Source organism: Anastrepha ludens, chromosome 2, assembly GCF_028408465.1.
Source record: "Anastrepha ludens isolate Willacy chromosome 2, idAnaLude1.1, whole genome shotgun sequence".
NCBI lineage: Eukaryota > Metazoa > Arthropoda > Insecta > Diptera > Tephritidae > Anastrepha > Anastrepha ludens.
Genome location: NC_071498.1, coordinates 154,989,508 through 155,011,472, shown reverse-complemented (window position 1 = coordinate 155,011,472; position 21,965 = coordinate 154,989,508). Strand labels below are relative to the sequence as shown.

General features: G+C 31.8%; 1 protein-coding gene across 2 annotated transcripts in view; it reads left to right on the top strand.

The window, feature by feature from the left end:
• Positions 1-21,965, top strand: part of LOC128855652 (sex determination protein fruitless) — a 155,976-nt gene that overhangs the window by 128,130 nt on the left and 5,881 nt on the right. The window contains exon 8 of one of the 2 annotated variants that reach the window (XM_054090730.1): positions 7,867-8,492. The exons of the other annotated variant lie outside the window; for it this stretch is intronic. Within the exon in view, the coding sequence (XP_053946705.1) occupies positions 7,867-8,492 (626 nt within the window). Of the gene's footprint in view, positions 1-7,866; positions 8,493-21,965 lie in introns of those variants that run through there. 2 annotated transcript variants of the gene reach the window in all.

The following is a 21,965-nucleotide window of genomic DNA, read 5'->3' as shown; positions in this document are numbered from 1 at the left end:
AATGGCCTCATTAAATTTCCCCCATGAGCAAGTCGATTGATGAATGCCTAATTTTTGAGAACGTCGAGTCGTCGAGATATCGATGTTGAAGGTTATTCGGCAACACTTTGCGTTACAGCAGCAATATTCCCAACATAACGTCCAGTTTTTAGTCTGTCAATCCTTTTTCCATATTTCTTAAGATTTTTTTCACCAACCTTTGAACTGTCGACTCATTCAGACGAATATTTCCAACAAAAAATTCCACCATTTTCATAATAAGTTTCAATTATTTTAAAGCGTGTAAAATTGTACATCAGTCTATTTAGCAAAAGTGAAAGATAGGATAAAAACCAGGTACCGTCTAGGAATTATTCACTACTGACTGCTAGGCGTCACTTTTGAAAGACACTTTTTTATAAAAGGTAGAAGTTTTAAACCACCTGGTCCACAATTTTTGATACAATTTATCATATTTTATGAAATAATTTAAAATAATAATTTTTGAGCCGAAATCTTAAAGTGGTGTTTCATGCCTATTTTGGTATTCCAATACTTCTATATCTCTTGGGATAGCGAAAAAAAGAAAATGACGATACCATTGAACACGAAATGCATACTATTACGCTTTTCCTTATCAGCCTATTAGTAGGCTACACATAGCATCTAAATATCTTACACTCTCACGTGAATCTTACTGGCATTCGAGAGACTAAGTTAGTTGGTAAGTGGTGAAATTTTAGCGAGGCGAATTTTAAATTCCACTACTCTCGTACATTATTTACTGTTAGTATTTTTTTACTCTTATTATATTTATCAGTTAGAGGGTATTTCTAATAGCGCAACTTACTCTCTCTCTCTTACTCCCTTATTTATACTATACATGTACATCATATCAAATTTTATGAAAAATAATACAATAACATATTAACAAAGAGATTTGAGAAAAGGGCAAATCTTAGAAAAAAATTAATTCAAATTATTTCTGCTACCCCTTACTCAGTTCTCCACGCATTTTAAATTCATAATTGTAAATACATAACTGCACACATACTTAATAATTTATGGACAATGTTCTTAGCTATAAGTAAGAAGCAAAGGGTGTTCTTAACTATAAGTAAAAAGTAAAGAGTGTTCCAAACACATGCATATTTTTTTTGAACTTAAATTTAGTTTTTTTTGTTTTTTTTTTTTTTGTTTTAATAAATAATGAAGAAGCAAAGGGTGTTCTTAACTATAAGTAAGAAGTACAGGGTGTTCCAAACACATGCATATTTTGTTTAACTTAAATTTTTGTTTATTTTGCTTTTTTGTTTTAATGAATGATGAGTAAGTAAGAAGTAAAGGGTGTTCCAAACATATGCATATATTTTTTTAATTTTATTTTTTTTTTTTATGAAGAGTATAAATTACAAATAGGGACTTACACGAAAAACTTTTGTCTTTGTGCTACTTTGTTAATTTTTATCGAGTATTTGAGTCTACAGCAACAAATTGTTATACTTAGTAGTGGCAAGTGTTTGAAATGTTTCATGCTAGCATAATATTGTGCATATGGCAGTGCTGCTACGCGATTCTCAATTGATTTGACAGAATTACTTGTTAAGAATTACTCCGTTTAGAGGTTTGTTTAATTTTTTTGGCTTTTCTTTACAATTATCTGCCAGTGTTTTGATGAACCTCAACTAACTTTTCAGGTTTGTTCTCTCGAATAGTTCCCTTAAAGTTGTACACTTTTCTTCACTTAAAAAAAAAAAAAAATTTAGTATTTTTAATTAAGTACTACTTATGGGCAGATACCGTCTAAAAGGACGCTCATAGTTAAATAATTTTAATGAATATCCACTAATAGTCTACGAAAACTAACGGAATGTGTGTGGAGACCCCTGAAATTAACTGTCTTGCAATAAAAAAATTTAATAATAAGCAAATTGGAGCGAGAAAATTTAAATACATATTTATACAAAAAATCAAAAATATTTTAAAAATAACATTAATTAATTATTTACATATAATCACTCCTTATGTGGCGGTTAACACCCATTAGTTAAGTTATTAAAAAGCAAAAGAAAGAACAAGGCAATAAAATCAAATAACGCAAAGCAACTAACTGTAAGGATATATGTAACAAAAATCATAAAGACAAGTCGGGCAAGCCGCCCGGTTGATTATAAGCACTTACACATATTGCATGTGTGTATGTACACACATACATGCAAGTCTCAATTGACACTAAAGCTAACCGTAACATAAAGCTTTTATCGATATAACCCCAAGAAAGCGCATATTAAGGCCTTACACACACACACGTACACATTATATATCATAAATACCTAAATACATGCACATTTATAATATACTTACCTACATGCATACATACATACATCTCAAGTACACACATCATTGCCGAATTAATAGTACTAAGCAACATATAAAAAAAATATGCACATATTTACTATGGTTTTGGTAACAAATACTTGTACTATTTACAAAAACAAAACAAAAATTAAGCATATTTACTAGAAGAAAAAAAAAGAGTTTGTCAAAGTACACTCATTCATCTATTGTAAATAATTACAAAATTTTGGGTAACACACAAGGGAAAAATATTGGAATTAATTGGCATATAAGTAGCTAAAAATATTTTGTTGTCATTAAGCATAAAAAATATATTCATATATAAATTCAAAATATATTTAAATCATGTATAATCATCTCGAAACCGTTACATGCGCACAACTTAATTAATTATATTTTCAACTTTCTTTCAATTACTGCTATTCTTAAAATAAACTAATTTTCTTTAATAAAAAATTTAATTCGTTGAATACCCCATTCCTCCCGCTGCCTTCCGCTATAACTTCCCATAACTACAACACGCACAATATGTAACTCGAATGGTTTATTTAAGTTTATAACAACTAATTATTACTCATAATTTAAAAAAAAAATTTTAAGTTGTCTATGTATTTAATTATACGACGTCTATGTATATTTAGCTCTGATGTAAGATTTGGACCACTTAGCAAATTTTTGCGGATAATTATCATATTTTATGAGAGCAAAATGCAAGCAAAAATCTAAATATGAGCTGAAATCTTATTTTTGGATGCAAATACATTGAATTTGAATACACCTCTGACATAAATATCTCATGGGTTCGCGCAAAAAATAAGAAAATTATGATACAAAATGCTCTGTGGAATATAAGTCCATAGCATTTATTGTTATGAACATATTGTTTTATCCATAACAGAATCGAAACTACCCCCGTTAGAGGCTGAACTTAAAGTTTATGGATCTTTTCACTAACAAAAACTAATATTCATGCACTTGATAGGCCCTGTGCCAACTACTTCTACATCAGGTTGGTTACTACTGCAACTACAATGACTACGCTCTTTCTGCTTTTTCGAAAGCTCCGTTAAGATACTCTCAATATTTCTCAATACATACATATGTAAAATAATTTGAAATCCAAATAAAAAAAATCTGAGTTTCAACGGGAGAGGAATTGAAGCTCAAAGGCGAGCTCGTTCTCAATGATTTTGACAACGGTATTTATGCTTCGGTCAATCCTGGAGACTTATTTTACTTCTGTGTCGTTGTAGGCAACAAAGCGATTTTGTATGAGTTCAATAAAGTTTGTTTGTCATTTCCTTCTTTAGTGCAAATGAGGTCAAGTTCTTTTCCAATTGACCACCTAAATATGAAAAATGTAGTAAATTTTTATTAAACAAAAAGCAAATATGTAAATAAATGAAGCTTTTTTTGTATTGAATAGCGATAAATATTCTTAAAAAATGGTTCAACCTTAAAAATGAACTAAAAACAATTAAAATGTACTCTACGAGCATTTCTAGCGTAAACTTTTTTTAGCTCTACACCAGGGATATATAAATAGGGTTGGAAATCATTTAAATTACTTGAAAAATATTCGAACATTTTTTTTTTTTGAGATCTCAGTTGTTTGAGTAAACCCCCCATTTGTTCAATTATCTTTTTTATTTTAATGGTTCTAAAAAATTTTTTTTTAACAAAATTCAAACTTACCAACAAAATTCAACCTTTAACAAAATGTTTTTGTAAAAAAATTTTTTTAAATCTTGGTCATTATAAGAATTTACTGATATAATATAAATTTTTAAATAGATATTAATTTTTCCGCAAAATTTGTCTGCATGCCTAGGCAAAAAATTTACCAATGTATTTCGAATATTCACTAAAAACACTACTCTAAAGTTGTAATGGAATAAGGACAATAAAGGACTCTGGATAAATCCGAACAAACCATGTCTGATATTCTTCACTCGAAGAGGGAAGCTAGGTTTAGGGACCCTAAAACTAGGGGATGTAAACTTAACTCTATCCGTGAATATGAAATATCTGGGAGTAATCCTTGATAAAATCTTGTCCTGGAAAAATTATTTATCGTACATCACAAATAAAGCTTTGAGAGCAATATGCACGTACCAAAGGCTTTACGGTAAAAAGTGGGGTCTGCGGTCAAAGATGATGGTGTAAGACAATAATAGTGCCAATGTGGACCAAATTATGGTGGCCAAATGTGGACCAAATTAAGACTCAGATGACACTTAACAAGGTATACAGAATAGCCTGTCTGAGCGTAACGGGAGCAATACGAACTTGCGCCATAACGGCTTTAGAAATGGTCACTGGACTCATTCCACCTTGTAGCCAAACGTTCGGCAGCTAGTAAAATCCGAAGCCTTCCAAATCTATGTCTTCTTAAAGAAGGCAATCTTACAGGGCATGTAAGAATTCAGGGCTCAATCCTGAAATCTCCTTGGCTGACGGTTTGTGAAAAGTCGGAAAGAAAACTAGAATTTTCTCAGAAATTCAATGTGGCCATCAGTGATCGCTCAGCGTGGAGAAATAATGAAATATCTTTAAAACAGGGCGCAAAGGTGTGGTTTTCACGTTCCAAAATGAAGGTCGGCAGTACCGAGGCTGGAATTGTCAGACCACATTTCAAGAAGGCAATTGCAATGGGAAAAACGACTTCCATTTTTCAGACGGAAGTCGACGCCTTAGAGCTATCAACATTCTTTCTGACAGTCAAGCAGCTCTAAATCGCTAAATAGCTTCTCATTCCAATCAAGATTGGTCTGGAAATGTTTTAAAATTCTCGAAACTTTAGCATCAAGAAACTTTGTTACTCAAGAAGTGGGTACCGGGACATGAGAGGCACGAAGGGAATGAAATTGCGGACACTTTAGGGAAAAGTGGTGCATACACTCCCTTCATAGGTTTTTAACCTTTGTGCGGTGTAAACAACAGCTTCAAAAGTGCGGAAACAACGAGGTTTAAACGAGTACTGTAGAGTCCAAACGAGTATGCGGCAATACTTACCTCGCTTCTTATGCCTACTTTGTTATTTGATAGGTGCGTCCATTGGATCTCTCCCGATACAAAATCAACTCTCAGAAAATCCAAGTGAACTCTTTCCCAATCTGTAATGGTTTAATGTTGGACGTTTATAAAAAATATTCGAGTGAAATTTCTTACCGGCGAGCACTTTTTTAGGTTTGAGAACAGCCAGTTGTCGCTGGGAGCCAAATCTGGCGAATACGGTGGATGTTTGTTTGTTTTGCCATTGTTTGGTTTGACTTGGGAAAGGGTGCGTTGTCTTCTTTTTGGTCAACAGCGAGCAAACGCGGCACCCACTTTAAACAGAGATTTATAATAGTCAAATGCTCATGCAGTATAAAGCCAACACGTCTTTTGATATCTTTACGATGCCAGCTAACTCACGCAACTTCAGTGTTCGATCATCCAAAACGATTTGTGGATTTTTTTGATGTTCTCTGGTGTTACCGCCTCATTTGGGCGTCCACTGGATTGTGCATCATCGGTGTCTCTACGTTTCTTTGTCTTTAAAGTCAGTAAATCATCATTCTATTGTTGTTTCTGATGGAGCGGAGTCCCTATAACACTTTTCAAGCCATTGCTTCGCTTGGACGGTATTTTTTCTTATCAAGAAGCAGTGTAAAATTAAAACACGAAATTCTTTTTGATCCATTGTTTTAAAAATAACAAAAGTAGCGTCACTCTTAGCATAGAATTGTATATCATGAAATTTTAATAGCTGTCTTAAGGTTAGTACTAACTGAAAAAGAGGTGAATGCAATAAAGCTAGTGCCATCCATGTATTAGGTCCGTAACTTTTCAGCCCATATCTTATATAATCGTAAAGCATTAACCACTATTAAGGGAAGAAAAAAACTTTACTTCGGCATACAACAAAAAATTACTCAAGTTATTGATAATATTTAAGAGGCAACACCACTCCAGCCACCGAAAAAAATCTCAACTTCGGAATAATTACAAAGATTTGGTTTTAGTGAGTTTATTGAATAGATGGTGGAGTATAAAAAAATTGATTTTCTGATGCGAAATCTTTGAAATTAATTTTTTTTAACTTCCTCGCGGCCGGACGGAGTTTATCGAAAGTGGAATGCTGAACAAAAAAATTGTATATTACAGCTTTTACACTGTTTTTTTTTTGTTTTTTTTTTTTTTTTAATAAAATGTTTAGTCGAGTTATATTGCAATTATAGAAAATATATTTATTGTTCAAGTAAACTAAAAATAAAAAAAATTTTAGAAATGATGCTTGTTTAAAAAATTTTAGAGTTGTGGCGAAAAAAGGGAAAATAGAATATTATTTCTGAAAAAGACCCAATTGAAGAGTGAAGAAAATTATTTTGAGAAAAGCGGGTAAAAAGTTTTACTCTCTCACTTGCGCGCAACTCCAATGTGCTGCTGCAAAATTCTTCAGTGAACGTTTTAATATTTTTTTTTGCTCTAAAACCAACCGAAGGGTATTTTTTAAGGCTCTGCACTTTTTTTGACTCTCACAAAAATGAGTTTTCTAAAAATTCTGGAGTGGTTTGTTGTTGCCCTTTAAAAATGTGTAAATATTATTTGATATTCGCAATATCTGGTAAAAGTTTTAAGTTAGCTAACAACTTTCTAACTACTCTTCAATAATTTTGATTTTTTTTTTTTTACTAAATTTCGGTAAAATTATATTTTTAATTTTGTTATTGTATAACTTTAAAAATCAATTCCAAACTATACATAGTTATATGTTTTTAATATCACCTCAATACCCATTCAATTTATCCAACAGACACATACATACATATGTACAATAAGTTGCATTTGAAACCCAAATACAAGCAATCTGAGTTTAAATATTCCACATAACTTCATTAAATGTATGTACACATAAATGTTCGAATGTATGTATGTATGTACAAATTACGGTTGTTATTTAAAAATCTCCCAATTACGTCCAAACCTAAATCCAAAATTATTCATACATATGACAAAAATAATTTTTCGATTTGTATATATTTGTGTGTAACACCCCTCCCACAATTTTCATCGCTCCTCCATTGCCTCACTCCACTCTCTCTCTCTCTTTCTTTCTAACTCTCTATTTCTCTTTTCATCTTACTCCATCTCTTTCTCAACCCCACTGTCGTCTGTCTCGCACTCTATTCAATTTTCTTTTTCAAGATTTGGTACTACATACCGTTATATTTTTGTTTCTGTGAATCACCAACAAATTCGTATTGTTTTTTTCTTCTTCTTTTCTTAATCAACGCGTGCAATAACTTAACCATTTGCGAAATTATTAACCGAATTTCGTTTCACATATAAACTCGTATCATTTGACAAATGTAATGCAAACAATTTTCGAGCCCCACAATATTCAAATCATATCCAAAAAAAAAAAAACACAAAAACAAAATTAATTAAAAAATTCAAAATTGATATTGAATAAATTTGCAAACCTCAAATACCGTCCAACGCTGTTGCCCACTACTGTAAATTCCACATTCCAACTGGTTACAGGTTCCAAAGCCTGGCATATGCGTCTCACGTTCGAACGTCTGTCCGGCGGCTGTAATCTGCACCGCTGCAAGCTGTGCGGCAAGGTCGTCACCCACATACGCAACCACTACCACGTCCACTTTCCCGGCCGCTTCGAGTGCCCGCTCTGCCGCGCCACTTATACACGCAGCGATAATCTGCGAACGCACTGCAAGTTCAAGCATCCGATGTACAATCCGGATACGCGTAAATTCGAGAATCTGATGTCGGCGGCTGCCGCGAGTGCAGCCGTAGCGGCGCAATCGCCAACGGCCACACAAATCGCAGCAGCTTCACAAGCGGCCATGGCGGCGGCGGCGGCAGCAGCGGCATTCAATGCGGCACAACAACAACAGCAGCAGCAACAACAACAGCAGACGCAACAGCAGCAACGCGAACGCGAACGTGAACGTGAACATCACCAGCAGCAGGTGCAGACGCAACAACAACTGCAACAACACGCGCACAATTTGACACAGCAATTGCAACAGCATGCGCACAATTTAACACAACAACAACAACAACAACAACAAATACTATCCGTGCAACAGCAGCAACAACAGTATCAAGTGCTGCCACATCAGCAACACAACGCGACAAGTGAATGATACAGCCAGTATTTGGGCTGGAATTATGGCAACATGTTGAACAGCTCATTGCCGTCTGCGACTGCAACAGCCGCCGCCGCTGCTGCCGCCGCAGGAGGAGTAACAACCGCAGCGACAGCAAATCCCTTCCTATGGAATCTCGACGAACATACGCCACCACCTCAGCCGCCAGCATCCATACTTACTAATACTCAGCCACAACCGCAACAGAAACATTTGCCAAATTACTCGAATGCGCCGACGTCGCAGCTGCCATTTAATTTCTACGCACGCGCCAGTAATCAACACTTTGGCGGCCATAATGCGACAATACGCGAGCGCAATTTTGAGTTCTATCGACGCAGCGAACCATTCGCCTACGAACAGCAACAGCAGCAGCAACAATTTGAACGCCGCCTACAAGGCACAGAGCATAAGAGAGATCGTAACAATGGCAGCAATAGCAAAAGCAACAAGAACAATGTGCATGCACACGTCGATGATAATAACACAGAGTCAATTTTGCTAAGCAACGACAGCGACGACGACGACGACGACGTCGAGAACGAGAACGAGGTGTCAAGCGTCAAAATGGCGAATTATAGCAAGGCTGTTGCACAATTCCTAAGCTTGGGTAGCGCAAACAGCGAACAGGCGAAGCTAATGTCAAACAAGCAGGATGAAGTGAAATCAGCAGACGCATGTGCTGCGGCACCGGAAATGATCGAGGACAAGGAGGCTGCCGTAAAAAGGCAATCCGATGAAGACGAAAAATGTCAACAACAGACAACAATGAATAATAAGTGCAATAACGAGGATGCAATGCCCACCAACGCGCCCATGTCCATAACACCACCGTGCGCTGAGAACGAGAATGCATCGATAAAAAATGTTGCCAGCTCCGAAAATGTTGCGCAACATGCTGCACAGGCGGCACTGGAGTAAGCTGTCGCAGGCGAAATAGGAAAATAATTCAATTTTCACACAAATATGCATCACACAGTAAGAAATAATGCACCCATGATCACTCACACACACACATACACAAACACACACACGCATACATAGGCGCACACTTAGAAAGAAATCAACTTATTCCTGGTAACTCTTTCAATAAAACAGTTAGTTGGCAAGCCAAATTTTATATGTCAATTAGAACAAGAAGTATGTATGTATATGTATATACCTACATAGACACATACAAGTATGCCAGCAACACAGTAGGTGTTTGTCCAATAAATTGACTACAAAGGCAATGAATTGTTGAAAATTCGTGCAAAATATATTATTAACTTATATACATATGTACATATATACACATACATACCTTTATAAACATATATATATATATATATATATGTACAAGTATATATATGCAAGTATTTACAAGAGGGTGCTGAGCAAACGTATCCACCGTATGTATGTATGTCGTTACATTGCAGCACATCACTATTACAAAGGTTTCACAAAAATGCATCAGTTAGCGTCATAAGAGTATTTAGTGTTTGAAGAATCGAAAGTATTTTCCTCGAAACAAAAATCAAGGACCGTTATATTCAAAACAATAGAACAAAGCACATATTCGGGTATAAATTTACATACATATATATAAGAAATTAAATTTAAAAAAATATTTATTGAAATATCTTGATGTTGTTTATATATGTATGTATGTAAGAATTAGCAAAAAACACCAACAAACAAACAAACAGTAACCTGTAGGTTTCCTAAACAATAAAATAAAAATCATAAATTAGAAAAAAAATAAAAATAGCAAAGAATTAAACAACAAAAGAAACAAACCATGTATTAGTTGCCAATTAAATTTAGAAAAAATGTGTGTGTATGAGAATCGAAACATTAAATGTAAGCTGCAAAAGAGTTGCCAGACAAAAAATATATACATACATAAATATGCATTTGAACTTTTTAAAGTTTGACGTTTTTCAGTGGTAATTAAAAAATAATAAAAAAAATAAAAATAATCAATGTTGAAATGAAATGGCAATAAATTTGTGTGCATGCATACAAACATATGTACATACATATACCATAAGTAGCAGGCTTCTTTGTGTGTGCGCGATTTTAATAGATTTGCATTTCACTCGGCAAATATGATTTATACTTTCTTGTGCGAGTAACAAATGTACTGAAACATCTCAATAATTTCTACACAAAACAAACGTATGCTGCAAAAAGCAAGGGGTCCAATGAGTTTATGTCAATGCATTTCATATAAAACTCGTCGCAATAGAGAGCAATAAGCAGGATTTTTCTTAGGCCCAAGTAAAAGGTCTTTCAAAAGAGATGCAAAGATGTCAATAGTGAATAATTTCTCGACGATAACTTTTTATGTCATCTTTAACATTTGTCAAGTAGACAGATGTACAATATTAAAGTATAGAACGACGCGTTAAAATGATTCAAACTTATTATGAAATTAGTCGAACTTTAAGAACAACATATCGCAAACTACGTGATTTTTTTGGTCGAAATAATCGTAAAATTAGTCGACAATTCAAAGATTGTTGAATGAATTTCAAGAATCTTGTTCTGTTGAGTATAAAAAAAGTACTGGGGGAGCAGACTGGGGCTTTTTGATAAGTAAAGTCTATGTAAATAAGCTAACAATCCCAACAATCAAATCGAGATTGCTGAACCCAAAGGGTTGATGTGTGAGCAAGGCCATGAAAATTTCGATTCTCGTATGGCAGCCTGTGAACCTTTAACTGATTTAATTTTTCACACATATTTTTTAAGAGCCGCATTTTGAATGAAAATAGTGAAGCATGAAAGAATCTAAATTTTTACATTTCTGTTAAAAAAAAACATCTAGGCGCATCTTTTGAAGGACCCTTCATTGAGTCAGAATGGTTTCCGGCATTTTTTTAAGTTAACATTCGAAAGGACGAAGGCAATTTTTAGAGGTTTTTTAGTAAACAAATTACTTTTTATTTTTAAAGCGTTTGCTTAAAATTAAATAAAATTTTAAATATTGTACTTTTTTTTTATTTTAAAAATCCTTTATTTTGTATTTTTAAAACGCATAATTAAAATTCAATAAAATTTTACTTCCAATTTTTTTTTTCTTAATAAAAACTTTAATGTTGTTATTAAATACTTAAAACTTTTAAATAATCAATTTTTTTTTTATTATATATGTATGTATATACCTATAATTGGCACGTACACCCTTTTTGGGTGTTTGGCCGAGCTCCTCCTCGTATTTGTGGTGTGCGCCTTGATGTTGTTCCACAAATGGAGGGACCTACAGTTTCAAGCCGACTCCGAACGGCAGATATTTTTGTGAGGAGCTTTTTCATGGCAGAAATACACTCGGAGGTGTGCCATTGCCTGCTAAGGGGCGACCGGTATTAGAAAAATGTTTTTAGGGTTTTTCAATTGGCGCGGGTCGAGTTTGGCGCCCTGTGGCAGCCATTTTGTTGTGGTGACATCTGTCAAATCTTTTGTTTATTATTCAGTTGTTTATGCCAAATCATCATGGCAAGTTACACGATTGAAGAGCAATGAAGTTTATGGCCAATTATGTGGTTTTTGTTTTTTTATCAAGAAAAAGCTTATTTGCATTCGTGAGCGGCATTAAAGTCTCGTATTCCGCGATTAATAGAAGTCCATAAAAGGTAGAGTCATACAAAAAAAAAATTTTTTTTGAGAAATATTTTTTTTTTTTTAATGTGAAGTTTTAGCGTATATGTTAGTCACAGAGTGGCATTTTTAAAATAAAAAGTAATGGGTTTCTAATCATGAGAAATGGTCTACAAAAATTGCGTAAGTCTAAGCGACCACTTCAGACTTAAGCGAATTAAGAAAGCAACCATGTCTGAAGGAAGTGCAGAAAAATTTCTTCAGATGCATTCATGTAACAGTAAATAAACTAGATATAGGGACAAGCTCCCCACGTGGCATCACAATGGGCTATGAGCCTGAGTGGGTCCCACAGGGCAACCGGTTCAATCTAACCTAACCTAAAAAAACTTCTAAATAAAGCATTTAGTATTTCCTTTTTTTATCAATTTATTAATTGCAAACCGCCGACTGCATTTCTGGCATAAAACAACTGCTCAGTAAAACATTTTGACGAACAGAGGTGGTATAGAATTGTAAGACCTCCATTTGTAGGTTAGCATCAAGACGTACGCCACAACTGATACAACTGATCTTTTATTGAGTCCCATAGTAATATTTCAAGTTTTATTTCGGTTTTAATGGAATATAGACTTTTTTTTTGTTTTTGTTTATACTCGTAAAAAAACAACCGTTCTGCACTCAAAATGTTGAATTTATTTGAAATTTTTCATTGCTTGCATTAGGCAACGGCACCATAGCAAATCTCTTTCACACAAATTGCAATACTCGCAGCACCACTCTCATACAAATTGCGGTACTCCTACTCGTGAGCGGCCGACGTAAGCTGCAGTTTGAAAGCCACAGTACCACGCATGCATTTTCTATTATTACATCCCTACAGCGAACACATACACACACGCTACTAACCAAAAACTTTGCATTTCAACTCTTTATTGGTGTAAATACTCATACACGCGTTTGAGAAAAATAGGAATTTATAGCAAAATATTTAAATAGAATTTATACATACATAAATGAATGGAAAACACAATTGAAAGGGTGTTACTACACACCACTACTTCAAACCATAGATAAAGCTGCGCCGAAGAGAGAATTGTTTTAAAAAATATTGAAAAACAAATTTGTAAAAAAAAGTATTAAATATATATACATATACATATATGTATATGAACCACTACAAAACGTCAATGCATTTTATCTGAATGTTTACAAATGAAGCAAACACATATACAAACAAGCAAATCAAATCTACTGTGTCCACTAATCGTCCTAAGTAATACAAAAAAAACAATACAAAAAAAAAATTAAAACAAGAAATATTTTCAAATTGTCATCAATATTAGGAAGGAACTTTAACTTAAAAAGTGAAAAATAACTATTGTATTTATATAGAAATTTAAGCAAAGCAAAGAAGCAAAAGAAAGAGAAACATTTACATATAGAAACTAACGTGCAATGTAAGCGGTCGCGCAGCATCAACAGGCTGATCAGTTGAGATTTTTTTTACATTTTAACTGTTATACTAGCAGAATATAAGTTTATTATTATTTTTACTTATTGTTTCATTTTATTTTATTTTTATTTTTTTATTAGCTATGTACATATATTAAGAATTTATTTATAGTATATAGGCATATGTATGTATGATATGTAAGCAGGCAATAGCAGTTTTACCAATTAATTATGCAAACATATGTATGTATGTATTTTTTTAGAGTTTATATTTGCTTAGCTTTGCAGATATTTAAGCATTTCTGCAGTTTGCTGATTAATTGCAATTATTATAGATTATTTACTCGCAATGCCGTTTGAAAACTCTAATACTACACTTGTGTTCACAGTTTAAACTCAAATAAAAAAATGTCTTCTTTTTTTTTTTGAAACGACATTGGAAAGTAACAGCGCTCAATGTTAATTTATAACTTTACATAATTTTTTTTCTTCTTTTTTAATGAGGGTATTCACTGAACGTTAGGAGTTAAAGCGCCCATGTCGAGGTATCACTTTTGCTAAATTTTATTAGAAACGTGTTTGAAATAGGAAAGTGCATAGCAAGTACTCGCTAATTTTATTTGGTATCACCACCCTTTCATTTATTTATTAGTTAGTTATTTATTTTTTACTACATGAATTCCCCTACTAACACTGGATACTACAACCTTTTCTGAAGTCTTCAAATCCCTGATCCAGCACTCAGCACTCGACACACTAATGTTTAATTTGCAAAGCTTCAGTTAACTCAAGCGTGCTGCGTCCACTCTTAGCGTGAGCTAAACATAGCTATTATTTATGAAATATTGACTTTTCATACTGAACTTACTGCCAACTACTAAATAATATTAATTTTAATTTAACATACAAATATTTAGCCCAAAGTCTTTTAAACTTATTTGTTTAGGTTTTAATGAATGAATACACAAAACATGAAACATGAGCAACAACACAAAATAATTAGAAATATGTAAATGATTAGTATTTAGATTAAATTAATTTTTTATTTTTAAATAAATTGTTAAGATTTTTTAAGTGAAAATAATACCACAAAATAATTACTAGATTCAGCTAATATTTATATAAAAATATTTTTTTTTTACTAAAACCAATGTACAAAATATCTTTATTAACACAAACACACCTACATACACGCACACATACTATACACCACATAGCCATAAATGCGGCGGCAATGCAATGCAAACACACATACATACATCACTTATGGTATACTGAATTGACTTTTTTAAAGACATACAAACCTATTTACAAATAATTCTTTACTATTTATTGCACTCACAAATAAAGTACAGTGTTTAAATACATGCATATGTATGTTCATAAATATATATTATGTTACATATGTGTTATATTATATATATATATGTGCATGTGTATATATATATATGTATGTATATACACCTGCATTGTATGTATATTTGTTTCAAAATATACTTAACAGAGTCCACTACTGTTATTCATAACAAAACTTTGTGTATAGTAAGTACTGTTGTACTTTGCTAGAAATCCTACTTTACTCATGTGTCACTCTATATTCGTCCATTTTCCAACAAAAATTTAAACTACACTCAGCCAACAACTCACATCGCATCCTGTATCTTATTAAACTCTGCTTACTGTTTTTCTGCCTTTGATTGCAAACACTTCGGGTCTTGCCGCCTAACTCCACTTCTAAACGCGGAAAAATGTATATCTTGACATTTATGTATATTAGTCAGTATATTGCCAATGAAGAGCAAAATATCAGGCTAAAAAATATGGTGAAAAGTATTACCCGCCCATGAACTGTCTTTGAAGAAATATAAGCCGATGAATTCTCCAGCCCATAGGCCGAATCAAACAGTTTTTTTTTTCAATGGATGTAATGGCTGTTCTTGAATAGCTTCGGGTTACTCTTCAGCCCAAATACGGCAATTTTGCTTATTGACGTAGCCTTTAAGCCAAAAATGGGCCTTGAAAACTTTTCACAGAGTGTCCATTTTCGTAATGCAATTGTACAATTTGTAAACGTTGTTGAGGCGTAAGTCTTTCCATGATGGAATGTCAAATGATTACTGGAAAAAAGTATGTATTTAGTTTGACAATAGTCACGCGTGATCTCTCAAAAAAAAACCTATTGGAAAAAGTACCTCCAATATGCTCGCCCGTTAATTGATTGTTCCAAATTTTAGTTTTGCCTTATTTGATTTTCTTCGTCAGCCTCAACAAACATATTTGGTTGACGCCAACTCACAAATGCTTATATACTATATGCATATGAAATAAAATTTGTTCTAATATGACTCAAATGACAGCTGATCGGTAATAACTGATTTCCTGTGGAGATACGCCATAACAAAATTTTAACAGCCTCACTATCAATGTTTCTCTTCTGAAGTTCGCGAAATCATTCGCATACTCTCCGTTGCATAAGGGGCTACATATTTCTTTTTTATCCTATATTTCTAACTATAATGCGCCATACAATGTCATAGATGTTGCTCCACCATTTTCTAAAGATATTGACCACAGAACTTTCGGATCGATATTCATCGAAATACAATCAGTCTCTTTTTAACCAAACTCTCCTATTCTAAATATGAAAAATATAGCAGGTGTAAATATGAGGCGGCCGCTGTAGTCGTATGAATTGGTGCGTGACTACCACACAAAACCTCTCGACCAAACACTAAATGAAGGGTGTAAGCGCCAATTATATATACATTTAATTATTTAGATGTGAATACGTACTTTTTCGTGCCTCGCATTAGTTGATTCCGCTTAAAAGGCTTACAATGTTATCTTTTAAATATCTGTGTGTATGCTAAGCATTCATCCAACGGAACAACATTTCCCGCAATTTCGAATAGCAGAGAGCAAAGATGTGCTGCTTAAGAACACAGCGAAGATCAGTGGGTGATAAATTTAAGAAACATTTCTCACCTATATGGATATGTAAAGCTCTGCATAAACCCTCTCATAACTACATACATATGTATTGTATACACCACATTTTGCGCGCGAGACCTTTTTACTGTCCAAATTTTTATATTTTACTGAACTTAATTTTCAAACCCACAATTTATACCATTCACAAATTCAGTGCCAAATCAAGCAAAATCTTCACAATATTTTTAACGCATATTTTCAATTCGATTTTATGGTTTAGAGTCACATAAACTTTATAAACAAATACATACACTTTTACATATATAATAAATATAACAGCAATTGAGGCATTCAACTTCGTTGAGCAGGGCAGAGGGCATTACTTATGGTAACTAAGTAAAGTAGTTATTAAATAGTTATCATTAAATAATGTGATAGCTATGGATATGAACAAATAAAGGTAGAAAAAATTTTACATTGACGATTGCTGGTGATGAGCGCAAGCAAAAATAGGTGCGCATTTCGTGGAGTAGGAGAGAATTATATTACGTACATGCATACATACATACATACATGCATAGAAACTTATAACTAGGTTTTATGGTGCTAAATCCAAAAAAAAAATTATAGCGAATGTTAGCTGTTAGCTGTTATAAGTACAGTTAATTGAAGACTTAAGCAAAAGTCACAGCGAGATTAAAGAATTTTTATTATTTTTAACTTTCAATTTATTAACTTAAAGGCAATTGTTAATGTAGTTATTAATAAAGAGAGAATTGCAATTAATTTTGTGTATATGTGTGTGCAACACATAAGTTGAAATACTGCAAGAGTAAAGAGTATACAAATAAAAATTGCTTGGAAAATAACGGCAAACTACTGCTTGAAAGAGAACGAACCGTATGTGCAATAACCGCTAGTTTATACATTTAAATGCGTTTTTTTTTTTGTTTTTTAATAAATCTATAGAAATATGTTCTTGTTTAATTAGAATTAATTAGAAATAATTATTAACTATAAATGTTAAGTGAAAAGGTTAAATTTTATAAAAATATATTAACTAGCTAAACTAAGCCGGCGAACTAATTATGTATGTATGTATTTTCTGTTTAACGTTTAGTGTGTATTATTGTTTTTTTTTTTAATTTGTAAAACTTATTTTTGTTGCAATCATATTATGTATGTAGGTAAATAATTATAATAGAAAAATAATTTTTTTTTACTGAATACTGAATATAAGAGTTTATCTTTAGTTAACAGGAAAATTGAATTGTATTTAGTCGGCAACTATTAAATTTTGTACGAAATGCAAAGAAAAAATATTTCTTAACTCAGTTGTAAAATTTTTGGTGCAAATAACAGTACTGCATTTTTTATTTATTGCAATATTTTTTTATAGTGCAAATCAAGCTTTTAAACAACATAAAATGTGCAAGACCATAAAAGATAGTTAAAGGAAATGAATGTATTAATGATTTAAAAAACAAAAACAATAGCAAATACTAACTTAAAATTAGCAAAAAAATGTTTAATGACAAGAAGGCGCTTTATTTGCTTTTTTGTGAGAAAAAAAAACTTTTATGAAAAAAATTGCAATTTAGCATTTCTTACACTCACATTGTTCACTCTACAAACAAGCAAGCAAATTTTTTTATTCAATTATATTCATGAAATCAGCGGGTTTAAGCCAAAAAAAGCAAAGGAAACGTAAATTTTTTCTATTATATTTTAATAAGAATTTCGCCTTTTTTATACTAATTACGACTTTAACTTTTCTAACATAGACTTTAAATGTATAAGTAAAAAGTAACTTTAAGAAATTTATTTATATAAAATTAATTAAATTTTAATGCAATTTAGCTGTTAGCTGTTGAAACAAAATAAATACAAAAAACAAAAACATGAAATTTATAAAAAACGTAAGCATTTGTTACCCAATTTTTTACATTAAAAATATTTTACAACAAAAAGAACATAACAAGATCTTTGTTTGATGTGCGAATGGAGTTAGTAAAATATAAAGTTACATAATAACATAAAAAAATAATGATAATAAAGAAAAAAAACAAATATGAGTGAAAAAAATTGAAAGAATTCAAATAAAATAATTTACTAAGTTATATAAAGTGGCTTATTATTTGATATATCTTTTCAGATTTAAGGAAAATAGCGCTATCTTTTTTTCTAATTCACAATCACATTTCTAGCTGCATTTTTTCAACAATCTAGTGCGCAAATTTCTAAGCGCAACCAAAAATAAACTAAAACAAAAAACAAAAATAATAAAAAAGAGGTTAAAAAAATGCTGCAGCAACTGCAATTAATTTAAACGTGCACAAAAGATGAAACAGTGGGATAGTTATGAATAAAATCGAAAATTTTTCGTCAAATTTAAGCAAAACAATTTTTCTTTCTTCAACACTCATTAGGCAGGTTCCAAAAACAATTATCAAAAAAAACAAAAAAAAAAAACAAAAAAAAAACACCAAATATTATATATTACCATACTTTAGTGTTAGTAGTTGTGTGTCAACCGCCGTTTTGCACTTGCTTTTTGAGGTTAGCAAGCTAAAAATGGCGTCCATGAATTGTGCTTCCAAACTCTGCATTTCGAACCCAACAAAAATATCTGCAACATTATTAGGGAAACAAAAGTATGCACTTATATAAATATTTCTTTACAAAAAAAAAGAGGTACTAAAAATGTATATTCATTTTCTTGTGTTTTGTGCCATCGTCAGTCAGCGAATTTTCAAAACCATCGGCTCAATTCCCTGTTTATTATAAATAAATAACTTCTTCAATATCACTGAACTTATCTACGAAAACATTAAAGATTTTGCTATTTATTAAGTCATCTACTTCTTATATCTTATACTATATATAACCATTTTTATAAATGATTTTTAAACAGTTTTTTTTTTAATTTTCCCATAATTTTTATATAATATTTATTAAGGTTCGAAAATATTTTTTTTTTCTTTTATATACAATATAATATGTAATTCAATCATTTTTTACACAATTTATGCTTTACTTAATACAGACTGTTCCGAATGTGAAAATGGTAGACTTGCGTAGACTGCAAATAATATTAGTTCACGCTTTAGAACCTAAACGACAATTAAGTTCGTATTTTTACTGTTAAAAATTACTATTCATTGCTTATTTATTCTTACACTTGATTTATAACGGTTCTTTGCTATACAAATGGAAAATTACGATGCCACCCTATTTGCAGCAATTAATTATCAGAATCAACCAATCAACAGCTCTCCAATTTCATTCACCCTTTAACACCACGTCTAAGCACCTTAAGCGAATTCAAAAAATTGTCTACGCATGGCATGCGCTGATGTCAATTGGGTTGCGCTGCGCTTGAAACAAAAAACATCTTTTGTGGTGTAACAAATTCAATGGAGATTTGGTCCTATGGCTTCCTAGAGTTGCAATTTAGAAATATGTCCTAATGTATATCTTAAACACTGGTCACCCTGTACTTTTTACTAGGTGACTACCACGTGCCCTTCTTATGACAAAACCGCTTGCGGTAGCAGCATCTCTTCCTCCATAGCGCAACGTCGAAATCGCGAAAGATGCTTTTGATTTTGAGCAGCACTCGTCAGCATTTTCCAAATAATCTTTCGTCGCGCTCTTATCATTTTCGTCTATATTTGGTGGGACAATAAACGAGTTTACTATGTCTAGCACCATAAATTCGCCATCCCTCCAGACAAGTATTCAATCCAATTCCAATGGTTTGCATATTTATTTGCAAATTCTTTTGAATTCTCGACTTCGAAAGTATGAAGTTGCTAAACTATGATTTATTTCTTATATTTTTATATTTAGCTACTTTCAATTACACAATAAGGTATTACGTGAAAAAGAGAAAAAGCTGAAAGAGGGTGGCTACCATAAACGGAAGTGCGAGTATGATAACCAATGGCGGCATTTTCCAAACGCTTTTCCTCGAAGGGACTCGAAACAAAAATAATTAATAATAAATAAAAAAAGGAAAACTAAAAAATATGGTCAGGTTGAGCAAAAACTATTAGAATTTCGTTTTATACAGTTTTTCGATATTTCATATTCAATTTGCCATCATCTTCAGGTTGCAAAATCGAAAGTAATGCTTAGCATTTTTTTGATAAGTAAATCAAATTTTATAACATAAAAAATAAAACAGTTTAGTTTCAAAATAAAAAAAATAAAATGAAGTAAATTTGAGATAGCTTATATGTGAAGAAGAATTTTTATTGAATAAAAATAATTCAACAATTAATTTTTTAATTAATTTTAAATTTCAAAAATATTAAATTTTATAAATCTTATTTTCTACAAAAACCTTATTCATTCGTAAAAAGGACGTAAAAAATATAAAATCACGTGAATTTAAGTATTTTTTACCGGAAAAATTTAAATTAAATAAAAGAAATGGCTTAATGGTTTCAAAATTTCAAATCAAAAATTTAAAAATATTAAATAAAAAACGTAAAAACTTGTGAGGTAAAAAATTTTATTTTCTTATTTTATTTTATTAAATTTATATAACAAAACTATTTTATTACATAAATATCAAAACGCAGCACCTGCTACGAGGCCTTCAGGCGAGGTAAAACATTAAACAGGTTTTAAATGTTAAAAATTCTATAAATCTTATTTTCTACAAAAACTCTTTCCATTAGAAAGAAATTTAAAAAAAATCGCGTTTAAAATAAATTTAAGTATTTTTCCCCTGAGTTCATTGCCTGTTTAAAAAATAAAACATTTTTTAAATAATTTTAAATTTGAAAAATTGTTAAATTTTTTAATTTCATAAATCTTATTTTCTACAAAAACCTTATTCATTCCCAAAAACAGCACGTAAAAAATAAAAAAGTCGCGTTTAAAGTGAGTTTAAGTATTTTTTAACCGCTTTTCAGGCCCAACTTAGGCACATTCAATATTATATTTTTTCTCACATTCTTAGTTTTTCAGCATTCTTAGTTTTATCAATTCGCTTATGCATCATTTTTCCTAATTATTCTTCCACACTCTACAATATTCTTTTTGAATTTTTCTTGAAAATTTGTTTTTTTCTTTTTACTTTGTAGCAGTAAATTTTGCATTTCGCATTTCTATCATTCGTATCTGTTTGCATATACTCGTACATACATACATACATTCTACATTATATGCCACTTTCTTGTTGTTGCATACACGCTTTTTTCGAAATCAAAAGTAAATTATTTTTATTAAAACTTTTCTTTCTTTCACTTCTTTCCAAAAGTTAGAATATACGCCTAAAGTTTTTATCTATAATCAACAATAATATGCTGCACAAGTGCAATTACACACATATTTGCTAATGTACATTAGGGCGGATCGGTTGTTGTGTACTATTTATATGTTAGTAACTTTCAGAAAATAGTATTTCTAAACCAACCTTGGAGCAAGGCGCTAATATCTTTAAAAAATTTAGAATATATAGGGAGTAAAAAGTAAAAGACGCATACATTT